Source organism: Nycticebus coucang, chromosome 1, assembly GCF_027406575.1.
Source record: "Nycticebus coucang isolate mNycCou1 chromosome 1, mNycCou1.pri, whole genome shotgun sequence".
NCBI classification, from domain to species: Eukaryota; Metazoa; Chordata; class Mammalia; order Primates; family Lorisidae; genus Nycticebus; species Nycticebus coucang.
Genome location: NC_069780.1, coordinates 71,665,632 through 71,678,645, shown reverse-complemented (window position 1 = coordinate 71,678,645; position 13,014 = coordinate 71,665,632). Strand labels below are relative to the sequence as shown.

At 38.0% G+C, this 13,014-nt stretch overlaps 1 protein-coding gene across 5 annotated transcripts in view; it reads left to right on the top strand.

The window, feature by feature from the left end:
- Positions 1 to 13,014, top strand: part of ZNF827 (zinc finger protein 827) — a 192,825-nt gene that overhangs the window by 63,047 nt on the left and 116,764 nt on the right. For all 5 annotated transcript variants that reach the window (XM_053582211.1, XM_053582206.1, XM_053582210.1 and 2 more), the window contains exon 5: positions 3,962 to 4,195. In XM_053582211.1, coding sequence (XP_053438186.1) covers positions 3,962 to 4,195 — 234 coding nt within the window. The remainder of the gene's footprint in view (positions 1 to 3,961; positions 4,196 to 13,014) is intronic.

Here is a 13,014-nt window from a genome sequence, read left to right as displayed (position 1 = left end):
TCACCAATGGATGCCTATGAGAATTGGAAAATTAGAATCTTAATCCAGTGGCTTTCCCATTCCTTTCCCACATTCACTTTTATCTTGAATTCTTTATAAATACTCAAAAAAAAAATATTTGTCTTCTTTAAATGTCTAGCTCCTTCAAATACATGAACTGAGAGATACACACTTTATAATCAGAGTGGCTCAGTTCCTAAAATGTTTGGAACAAACAGTGAAATAAGGGGCCCCTTGATTAGTGAGGCTTCCTCAGTGCCTCAAAAGTGGAGTATCTGGAAGCTTTAAGACTCATAAACAGAAGTCAAGACAGGTCCTATGAAAGTCCTTTGCAAGTAGAGTTTAATATACGCACAAGTCTTTTTGTGTTAGTAGTAGGAATGAAGTAAAGATTGTGCATTAAGTCATAAATTGTTGCTTTTCTCTTAGCAATTTCCCAAAAGAAAGAGAAATCTTTAATTCCTCTTTTCTTTGCACATGTGGGTTTTTCTAAAGTGGGATAATTAAAAAGAGGGCAATTACACAGTCTTAAAAATTTTTAAATATTGGCTTTATGTAATGTTCCTAACATAAATATTTTTGGTAATTTAAAAAATCAGGTTAGGCTTCATATTTCTATTTTTACATCTTCTATTTAGACCCAAATGTTTGGGAAATTAAACCTTGAGCAAATGAGTGTTTTCCACATGTTTTTCTATATGTCATTAGCTAGATTTACATTTCCTCAGCACATTATAATTCTATGCCGTTCTAGATACTGTGAGAATGAAAATCAGGATATATAGTACCTTACAAATTTATAAACCAGCAATACATAGCTTGCCTATTGTTTTTTAAGTGTCTTATTGAAGTTCTGTTGAATCCAGTTGTGCTAACAATACTAAATACCTTTTTTTCTTAAGTCTTGAGGAGCTTGTATTATGATTAATGATTCTTGAAGCCACTTCTATGTTCAGAGAGGATCTGCTTAATAATTGCCTTCTCTAGAAGCTGAGATTATCTTCTAGAGCCTCAGTAGTTTCTTATCTCTTCACTAGTTTCATCTTAGAATTTTCAAAATTTTTTTTCTTTTTTTATTATTGGGGAGAATTTTCAAATGTTTTTGAATGAAGCATACAACACAGAAGCATTTTAAAATACATAACCATTCATTTTAATTATTCCTTTCCAAGAATCACAGTCACAGATGTACTAAACATACGTTATTTAATTACTCTGTTGTGATGAACTAGGATGCTCTTGGAAAAGGATTTTACGAAGGGTTCTCTAAGGGAGAAAGCAAGCTTAAGAAGGTGAGAAATTGTCTATGGCCAAACTACCCTGAACGCCCCTGATCTCGTCTGATCTTAGAAGCTAAGCAGGGCCAGGACTGGTTTGTACTTGGATGGGAAGAAGGTGAGGAACCCCCCAGAAGTGGCTGAAAGGTGCAGAGGGGAGAAGTGTCCTAAACAGTCCTCTTAGGAGCAGCCTTCCTGGTAGAGCTTAGAAATGCTTCTTTGAGAATTGCTCTGGAGCCTGCCTTATTCTCGTTTTGGTTCAGATTCCTATGGCATTGTCCCCAAAGGGCAGGATTTTAAGCCCTTTTCCTTGAGATTTTTCTGGACAACTCCTTTAGTAGTGCTAGAATCCAAGTGATTATCCAGACATTTCAGTAAACACTGTGGCTTAGGTAGTAAAGCCTTTATCTCAAAGGTTTTATCCCCATTCTAATGATTAGATCCAAAGAAAGTCACTTTTGGTGGGATATTTTATAGTTCTTAGTTTTTTTTAACTGCAGGTAATATTGGAACACCGTCAGCTGTCACTAATTTGGAGCCAACATATTTTATTCATCAACAAATATATATTGAGCACATACTATGTGCCAAGTGCTAGGCACTTAAGATACATCAGTATTAAAACAAAAATCATTGCTCCCCCGTAAGCCTTCCTCTGTGTTGAGGGAACATAATGCTTTATATGGCATGTGATTGGTCTTCTGGGGCTGCCATAAAAAATAGCATAGATCGGGTGGTCCATTTAAACAGCAGAGATTGATCTCTCATAGTTTTGGAGACTGGATGCCTAAGCCCAAGGTGTTGGCAAGTTTGGTTTCTCATGCGGCCTCTTTCTTTGGCCTGCAGATGGCCTCCTTCTCACTGTGTCCTCACGCACGGCCTTTCCTCTCTGCACATGACCCTCTGGTGTCTCTCTCTTATTCTTTTTGTTCTTCACTGTGCTCAGTCACATTGGATTACGGCTCCACCCTCATGATCTCATTTAACTTTAATTATCCCCTTAAAGAGCCTAACTCCAAATGGTATATTCGCATTAGCAAGTTGGGGCTTCAACATGTGAACATTTTAGTCTGTAACAGTATGTTACTAGGTGATAAATATTTTGGGAGAAAAACCAGAAAGTTATATCAGGGTAAGAGAGATTGGGAGTACTGTTGGGGTAGGGATTGCAGTTTGAACAGGATGGTATTTGAGCAAAGATTTGAAGGTAAAGTTACATTCAAGTTTTATGATAACACAGGTGCCAGAATTGGGTGAGTGGTGTGGAAGCAAGTAAGGGGCATAGGTGGGTAGCTCATGGACCTGGGTTCTGGGCCCAGCTCTGCATCTTTCTGGTAGTGAAGCTTTCAAATGCTGATTTAGCCCACTAGAGTCCAGTTACCAAATATGCTTGTCTGTGTGAACATGTGATTCCAGAAAGTATATTCTTAGAGGAGCATAAGGTGGCAGAAAGGACTTCATGCTCGTGTATTGGCTTAGAGTAGATGGTGAGTGATGGGTGCTAGATATTTACTTTGGGGATTCAGTTTTATCTTTTTGTTTGCTAAGATGGAACGGGCTTAAGGTTCATTCAGATAAGTGTTTCTAAGAATTCTGTATTAGGATGAGATCCTCTTACTCAAAAGACAGACACACCCAATGTAACCAACCTATTATTCCTTCCACATGGGGCTTTAAAGGAGAGTGAAATGCCCATGAAAATGAGAAGTGGTGTAAGAGGGTGCTTGCCTCTTATTTTCTTGGTCTTTCCTAGCAAATGTATAGCTCAGTGAGGAAGGCCTGGTACAATGTAGGTAGCTGAGCCACAGAAGCCATCCCATCATAGGCCAGTTAGCTCTACCCTAACCATCGTACTAAAAATGGAAAAAAGACAGTAGTGGAAAAACGGTGAAATCTGAATAAAATCGAACATGGTAATGTGAATTTCCTAGTTCTGACAAATGTACTATGGTTATGTAAGATTAGGGAGTACTGGGTGAAGGATATATGGGAACTCTTTGTACCATTTTTGCAGCTTCTCTGTTAATCTAAAATTATTCTAAAATAAAAGGTTTTTTTGAGGGAAGAAAATCCCTTTTGAACTTGGAGATGAGTTGGGCAACTGAAATGGATTTATTCACTGTGACCAGAAGAACAATGCTAACATGCCCCACCGGTTTTGGGTCAGTAGCCTTATAATAAGGCAAGTGTGGTATATCTCTAGTCTAAGCTTTTCTCTTTGGCACATTCTACTTCCTCACCTTACCGCCGCACCCCAGGTTTTTGCTTTGGGTATTGCCTCTGACTCATGTTTTTATTCAATATTTTATGGCAGAATAATTGCCTGAAAGCAGTATTCTATAATAGGATTAGGTGAGGGGAGTGCTAATAAGTCAGGGAGGCAGTGGCATATACAGGAAAGAAGACATTTAGGGCAACCAAAGAGAAAATGCCCAGACACTGTGTAGAGGGAACACTTTAATATTATAGGTTCAAAAGATTTGGAAGCCCATACTCTTCAGAGTCCTAGGCTTGTGGAGTGTATTGTATTTTGTTGCCCAGGGCCCAGCCTATTTTTGGTCAGGTTGTGGTCCCTCCGACTGTTCGCACAATGTGATCATGCATTCCATACTTCATGAAGTATGGGCAGCCAAGGGGGGTGTGTGGCCTTTTATGTATATATAATCCCTTTTTTCTTTTGACAGCTGCAAATCAGAAGGAGCCCATGAATCTTAATTTTAAAGTGAAAGAGGAGCCTAAGGAAGAGGAAGCCCTAAGTACCACTTTGCCTCGGTCCAGCTACGTATTCAGCCCAGAATCTGAAGTGTCAGCCCCAAGTGTCTCTGAGGACGCACTTAAATCCCAGGAAGGGAAGGGGAATGTGCTGAGGCAGGATATGTCAGTGAAAGCAGCATCTGAACTTCTCATGAAACTCTCAGGTACTTGATTTATTCTGAAATACTCACATTCTGATCATTTCACTTACATGCCAACTGGACTGCTTCCTGCATGGGTTATAATTAACCTAACAGCAGCAATATCACATTATTGAAGTGAATTCAGGGAACGATCAGATTACTTGGCTCGAATTCCTGTGTTGTGTATATGAGTTTGTGCATATTATCTGTTTACCATTTTATTAAATGCAACCTTCTCCTGGATATTACTGCAAAATTTTGGAAACCACTGCTGCTTGCTAAGATGATGTAAAGCCAGGCCATAATTTTAAATGGGTTCTAATGGCATTCAGAGCTCTTCTGCTAGATAATCAAAATACCTGTTCTTTCCCAGTAGAGGATCTTGTATTTTGTGTATGTTGATGCCATAATCCTTGAGGGCCATTAAAAATATATATTTTTTAACTTCATAAGCAGTTGTGATGGCACTTGAAGTAATTACGGATATACTAGCAATAAGAAATTTTATGGATAGAGTTTTATAGTGGAGTATTACAGTAATTAATCTGTTCTTAAGATGAATGAACACTTCTTTTTAAAATTTTTAATTAAGAAAATGTTTTTACTTCCCTCTCTCCACCCCTTGAATAATTCTTTACTAATGTCTGAACATAATCCCAGCCTATTAAAATATAGGAAAAAATGGGCTATAATTTGAAATTCATGTATTTTGTATATTTTTTTCCCACCCCGTCTCCTCTCTGTCCCACTCCCTGCACAACAAGAAAAAATATAGTGACTTCTAAACTTAAATGTATGACTTTTCAGAACACGGAAAGAAAAGTTATATCAATAATAATACTTGTCAAGTCATATCCCATCCTTAGTTCACTGCCTCTTATGGGTAATTTTTAGAAACTGTATTTAAAATGCTAATATGAATCAAAAGCTGTTTTTAGTTTGGAACTTGCTGTGCTTGGAGGATGAAAGCAAGAAATGCATTAGAGAGACTCCTCTGCGATCTATAATTTCATCAGCAATTCTGACTCTGTTTCTGGTTGACTAGTAGGTTGGAAAGTAAGAAATTAATAGTGATTTACTTACATTCATTACGTCAGAACACTTGAAATTCCTGTATTTGCCAGTTGGTGGGGTTAAGAATTCTTGGATGTTATTTCAGAGCACACTGGAACTTCAGGGGAACATGATATGTTATAGATAAAGCATAATGCAGTCATTATATCCTTATTGTAACCTCATTTCCTAAACTTTGCAGTGATGGGGCACTTCCTCCGATGCCGATGGGAGGTCTAACAAGAGATTGCTTTTTGAAAGCTGAAAGTTTTTAAAAAGAGTGTTCAAGAATACATTTTTGAGTATTTGAACCCTCCCTCTTGTATCAAAGATCTTAGTGACGAAGTAATCCATCTTTGTTTTTCTGATCAATTCAAAGAGATCCCACAGCTCTGATTCTTCCCCTGTGGAATATACTTTCACATTCCAGTGACCTGACCTCTCATCCCACAGCGGCCCTTTTCCCCTCCTGATGCTCAGACTCCAGTGTACAGTATTTCTAGTTTAGAGTTTGCTGGACGGCCAGTATTAAGAACATAGGAAGCTGAAGTGGCACTGAGAGGTAAAGTGCAAAAATGAGATTTCTGGAGAGATGTTCTTTAAAGAAAATATTTTATCGTAATCCTTCTGGATGACTCCCTTTGAGATAGCGAAGTATGAAATCATTTCCTAGATAACAATGAGGTCCCTCAGATAGAATCCAGCTATGCAGCCATGAATATTTAATGATATTTGTGACAACAATGGCCCTTCAAATTGTGTCGTAGACTTTCAATTGAGGACATGTGCCATGGGGTTCAACAAGAGATGAATGGATGACATGGTCGTATTTACAAAGGGCAGTACCCTTGTTCTGTGATGTGGAAACAAAAACTTTTGAAGACTGACAACTACTTTTTCCCTGAAAAAATTGCCCAGCAGGGCGGCACCTGTGGCTCAAAGGAGTAGGGTGCCAGCCCCATATGCTGGAGGTGGCGGGTTCAAACCCAGCCCCGGCCAGAAACTGCAAAAAAAAAGAAATATTGCCCAGCATTCAGCACGAGAGAGACTTAAGTCAAAGAAATACGCATCATAGTCCTGACCCTTGGGTGCTGTGGTCTAGTCAGAAGTAATCCCCACTTGGAGCTTAGTACTGCTGTATTCAGAAGCCTGTGGTCAGGTAAATGGGAAAAAAGTTTTTAAGTTAGTGTTAAAAATAGGCATGTAACTTAAAAAACAAACGTCTTCTCAATCCTAAGCCACCAGGTAAAGTTTAAGTGGATATTGGAGTTTCTTTCTTGTGAGAAAGAAGATGTTAGAGCAAAACTTCATGTGCTGTCTTTCCTCAAGCTGTAATTTTAACAATTCAGTGTTCATTCTCTGAAACACATCCAAGTGATGTATGTCTTCAGACTCCCTTCTCTATGATCATTTCTATCCCTCTACAGACAAGAGTAAGAACTCATTTTCCAAAGCATCTGTGCAGCCAGTCAGGGCTGCTAAATGTTCCCTTCGGCCAATACCCACAAAGCCTTGTCATGGGCCTTCTTGTGAACAGGAGTCCCTGTTGCTTCCTGCCTGCTCATTTTTCATTTATAGTCTTCGGTCATGCTGGGGAGAATCCTTTTGGTCAGAAAGAGTTGTGAGGGGATGAGTTATGCAAAGATAATGCTTGGGGCATACTTTTCCTTATTTAAGTTATGACCCAAGGAATAGCTAAGCTGTGAAATAAAGTGTTTTTTTCTCTTGTTACTTATTTCTTTGAGATTAGAAGCATAATCTATCCTTTCAGTCTTTTCATTGAAATAATGAGAGGAAACTAGTCAACAATTTTGACTGCTTCATTTCCAGTTTTAAATTAATTTGCGTTAACTCCTTAAGGAGAGATGCTTGGCACATGGCCTAATCTAGCCAAATATCATGTGAAACTTTCTATGTGGAGAAACCTCTGTAGGTATATTGTTTTCCAAATTGACGTTTATGTTTTATGAGAAAAACACAGATGAGTTAAGAGACTGGGCTAAAGTTTTCATTTAACTGTGTGTTCGGGAAAATCTGAGTTTTCTTCCTTCCTGTGGTTCAAATTCTATTTCCAGTTGTTAATTGGGAAGTCGAGTGCCTGACAGCTGGGCCAAGTAAATTGATTGCCATAAAGAAAGCAACCCACTCTGAGAAAGCCACTGGAAGTCTACAACTACCTGTTGTTATGTGATACAAAGCAGCCAAAATAATCAGACTTTTCTGCTAAGCATATGGTTGCCTAAGATAATTCCCAGAAGTCTTCATTTAAAGAGGCTAAAATCTCATAGTTTAGTACAGAGAATATATGACATTAGACAGGATAAGACATTCAAGGTACCTTTAAACTCTGGCTTTGCAGTGGCCAATCACCTCGCGAACTTATAGGACAGATAATGTTATCAAGGATGTGATGTAATGCTACAAGTGACACAAAATTTTGTCTGCTTTGTCTCTTGTGCTTTAAGAGAAGCAGTTAGACACAAGGAGATAAAGACATGCCCTCTTCTTTCTTTGTGGAGTTGAGTGTTTACATGGGAATGCATATATACAAAGGGCAAACCTAGAAGTAGCAAATAAGAATGCCATTTAAAAATATGAATTCCACCAAAAAAAGTATGTAGCTGGAAAGCTGGAGTTATTCAGAAAAACTAATGAAAAATTAAACATGTAAATTTCTCTAACATGGCAAATAAAACTTCACTTTTAGACATTAATTTGGAACAAGTTTGTTGGTTTTTAAAATTTCTGGTTTATATTCATTTACTCTTGCCTAGTCCTGGAGAGGCATATAAATTCTAATTGCCTTTTGTATAGGAATCCAAGCAGCCTCTGCATGTAAAGTACATAGTGATGCAGGGTTTGAGGTGTCACCCAAATAAGATAGAACTTTAGCTCTGAGATACTTAGAGGTAGGAACACTTCTACACTGTTGGTGGGATTGCAAATTAACACAGCCTTTCTGGAGAGAAGTGTGGAGACTCCTCAAAGATCTAAAAGTACACCTTCCATTTGATCCTGCAAACCTATTACTCGGTATCTACCCAAAAGAACAAAAATTATTTTACCACAAAGACATTTGCACTAGAATGTTTATTGCAGCTCATTTCATAATTGCCAAGTCATGGAAGCAACATAAGTACCCATCAACCCATGAATGGATCAACAGACTGTGGTATATGTATACCATGGGATATTATTCAGCCATTAAAAAAGATGGAAACTTTACATCTTTTATGTTTACCTTCTTTTTTTTTTTTGCAGTTTTTGGCCGAGGCTGGGTTTGAACCCACCACCTTTAGCATATGGGGCCTGTGCCCTACTCCTTTGAGCCACAGGTGCTGCCCCAATATGTTTACCTTCTTTTACTAAGAAAAAATACATTCTTCTGAGTAAAATATTGCAAGAATGGAAAAATAGATATCCAGTGTACTCCATACTAATATGAAATCAATATATAAACAATTACATGTGCATAAGAATAGTAAAACACTATTATAGTCCAGTTGGGGGGTAGAGAGAAGCGGGAGGGGTAGGACATTTGGCAGAAGGAAGGAGGGCATGAGGCGGGATCTCACCTAATGTGCCCATGGTGAGGGTGTATAACATGAGTCCCTGGGTGAGGGACTCATCTACAAATGGAACTTTACCCTGGAAGTGAGAACAATGGAATCTAAAAATCATACCATCATATTAATTTGAAAAAATAAAATACTGACATAAACAAACAAAAAAGAGATACTTGGAAGCAGGAAAACTTGGGTAGGATGATGTTTTAAGGTGAATTTAATCCCAGAGGTGGACTGAAGTAGAAAGGAAAGAGACTCACTGATTTTATTAACAGTTTTAAATAAGGCCCCTTTGGTCATATTTAACAGAATGGTAGTTTTTTAGGTAGTTTAGCAAGATAGGGAATTTAATAGAAGATGTAGGTTTGGGTTTGGCTTATGGATCCCCAGGACAGGGACACAGTGAGGTCTCAGTCACCGACTGAAACTAGAGGCTGGAGGACCATATGGAACCTGGGAAGCCATTCCCCCACTTCATCCCTGTTTATCTGAGTGGACAGATGGACTTTCTCTGTTACCCAGTCTACATGGTAGAAAATGGGAATTGCCAACAGCTTCTAGGTTTACCTCTTGTTCAAAAGAGCAGCCAAACAGAAATGTCTTTGTCCCAGTTCCAGATTTCCAGCCGAGTACCTCGGCTCCTATTTGGACCATGTAGAAATTCTCCTAAGTCTGGGGATAAGGGCATATTGGGCAGCTGTGTTGGGCAGCCATGTGAGATTGCAGAGAGGGGAAAAAATCTCCAGAAGCTAACCCTGGGTGAGGTGTAAAACAGGAAGATACAGCAATATGTATGAACCAGAAAAGGTCTAGGAACAGATTTTTGTAATTGCGGTTATTTCAATGTTGACTGGAAATGTGTTTTGGCCTTTGGGTACAGGTTACCTTTCTTTCCAGTGGGGACGTTGTCTAGCCAGCCCCAACTCAGTTGGTAGGACAGTACTTCCCTGGACCAGCAGGATGATCATGGGATGCGGAGATAGGGAAGTGTTAGTAATGCAAATTCTTCAGCCCTACCCTGGATCTAGTTGAAACTCTGGAGGTGGGTCCAGCTATTTGTGTTTCAATAATCCTTCCAGCGGTTCTGATATAGCTAAGGTTTAAAAAGCACCTATGCTGAGGAAATGGTTAATTGGAAAAATAAGTTTCGTTCACCTGAAAAGAATGCTTTAAGGTGAAGCTGATAGAGAACAAAGCTCTATTAAATGTACATTTTACTTTTTAAAAAGAACCATCTCTCTTCAGTGAAGATTCTTTTTAATTTATTATGAAATAATGGTATCTGGGAACCTTTTTTTTAGAAGGGCACATGTACCTAATAAATCAAGATAGTGTTGGCTGTGAGCCTCAGATAATACTACTTTTTTTTCAGTGTTCTTTGCTGTTAAATTTCATGATTATTTCTGGGCTATGCTGGCATTCTTTTAGGAGGAAACCCTTTCTGTCCCTCCCTACAAGATAATCTAAGATTGTTGGAGACTCTTCTAAAGAATTTCTTGAGATAAATTAGAGATTTTAGCTAAATAATTTCTCAGGGCAAAAATTATTTACATCCTTTTTGGTATTTCTCCCTGGGAAAATTACAGTTTAACAAACTTCATAAGCGGTGTGACTTCAATAATACTCTCTAAGGATGACAACTAGGTGTTTTACGGCTGGGCATGGTGGCTCATGCCTGTAATCCTGACACTATGGGAGGCCAAGGCGGGTGGATTGCCTGAGCTCAGGTGTTCGAGACCAGCCTGAGCAAGAGCAAGACCCTGTCTCTAAAAATAGCTGGGTGTTGTGGCAGGTGCCTATAGTCCCAGCTAACTCAGGAGGCTGAGGAAGAGACTCACTTGAGCCCAAGAGTTTGAGATTGCTGTGAGCTATAACCCCACAGCACTCTACCGCAGGGCAACAAAGGGAGACTCTGTCTCGAAAAGAAAAGAAAGAAAGAAAAGAAAAGAAAACTAAGTGTTTTAGTCTTATTCTAGTGTCATCTCACCTTTACCTCCTTCAGACTTAACAAGGCAGAGAATTAAGTGTGGAGAAGATGCGAGGCCTAGGTGTATGTGGTTTTTCCTGGTTCCTTGTGATTCTACTTGCTTACATAGGCTGGAAGGAAAGTTCACTCCTAAAATGAACAGAAAGATAGATATATTAGTCGTGTTTTAAAAAAAAAAAAAACAAAGAATAAATCCATGTAAAAAAGTTAAAGAGTAATTTGGCAATATCAGTAGAAAATTATTTTATTCTTTTATTTATTTTTATTAATAGAATCCTTATTCTGTTTTTCTAAAAATTTACATGTTTTTAGATTGTTACGCTTTCGAGAGGACTTCTAGAATGATTTTTTTTTGTGCCATCCCATCTTTCTAAACATCTTTTTTATTGAAATATAATTCACATATCATAAAATATACTCATTTAAAGTTCAGTGGTTTTTGGTATATTCACAGAGGTGTGCCACCACTAACTACATGTAATTCCAGAACATTTTCATTGTCTCAAAAAGAAACTTACCCATTGGTAGTTGCTCTGTATCCCCATCAACACCACCCAAAACCAAGGCAACTACTAATCTATTGTCTGTTTCAACAGGTTTTCCTATTCTGGACATTGCATATAATGAAATAATACAGTATTTGGTTTTTTGTGCCTGACTTCTCTCACTTAGCATAACGGTTCCAAGGTTCATCTGTGTTGTGACATGTATTAGTACTTCAAACTCTGTTTTGTGGATATACCACTTTGTTTTTATTCATTTATCTGTTGATGCGGACATTTGGGTTGTGTCCCAACTTCCTTTTCTGTGAACCTTCATGCGAAAATTTTCATGTGGATTCAGGTTTTTACTTCTCTTGGGCATATTTCTAGGAATGGAATTGCTGGGTCAAATGACTCTGTGTTTAACATTTTGGGGAACTGCCGAGTGGTTTTCCAAAGTAGCTATACCATTTTACATTCCTACCAGCAATGGATGAGGGTTTTAATTTCTCTACAACCTTGCCAAAACTTGTTTTCTTCCTGTCATTTTTATTATAAACATCATAATGGGGTAAACTAGTATTTCATTGTGGTTTTGATTTGCATTTTATTTCCCTGGTGACTATGATGCTCAGCATATTTTTATGGGCTTACTGGCCATTTGTATATCTTCTTTGGAGAATTGTCTATTCCGGTTCTTCTCTTACTTTTTAAATTGGGTTGTCTTTTTATTTTGAAGTTGTAAAAGTTCCATATATATGTGTGTGTGTATATATATATATGTATATATGTATATATATGTGTGTGTGTGTATATATACATATATATATACACATATATACATATTTATACTCTGGACATAAGTCCCTTCCCAGATATATGATTTGCAAATATTTTTTCCTATTTTTTGCTATTTGTCTTTCTCTTCCTTCATGGTGTTATTTACAACACACAAATTTTAAATTTTGATGTAGTCCAATGCATCTTCCTTTTGTTGCTTGTGAGCACGCTTACATTTTCCATAATTCCAAAAATTTAAAATGTAGACTTGTTTAATATTAAAAGGAAAGCCCATCTTCACTTATCTTAGCACAGTGCTATTTAATTTTCAGAGAGATAAAGCCTGTGAAACCTAATTTATTGAATAACACTTCCCTAGTGGAGTTGACCCCTCTGATTTCTATATTTGCTGGTAGTATTCTGTACTTTAGCTAATGGCAAAGAATATTCATATGTCAACAGTTTAAATGACTTGTAATTAATGTGACCAGCAACAGGCTTACAAATAATGGCTGGGTCACTTTCCTCATTGCCATATATATCTTGAGCAACTATCTTTATGTATATGTAAAACCCATGATTAGGGGAAAGTTAAATCTAAATAAGGAATTAGACTTTTTTTAGTACTTGCAAACTCAGTGAGAACTGGAGACATTTGGAGCACCAAAAGTATATCTTCTATAAACAAGGAGTAGATCACTTTAATAAGGTAAAAACTTGACATATTGCTGTCCCCAGAGAATTCTAGATTTTGTGAAGCTTAGAGGTTGTTTAGAGGGGGTGTTGTTAACCTGGCTGGTTCTTTCCCAGCTGCAAATGGGAACTTGCTTCTAACAGGTTCTCTCACTGTAGCCAGTGTTATGCTCACTCTTTGGCCAGTAAGAACCCTTGTGTTTATTTTGTAATTCCACATGCAGATTAAAAATCCTTGAGCCCATACTCCTGAATGGCCCCCCAGACAGGAGTCTCTTC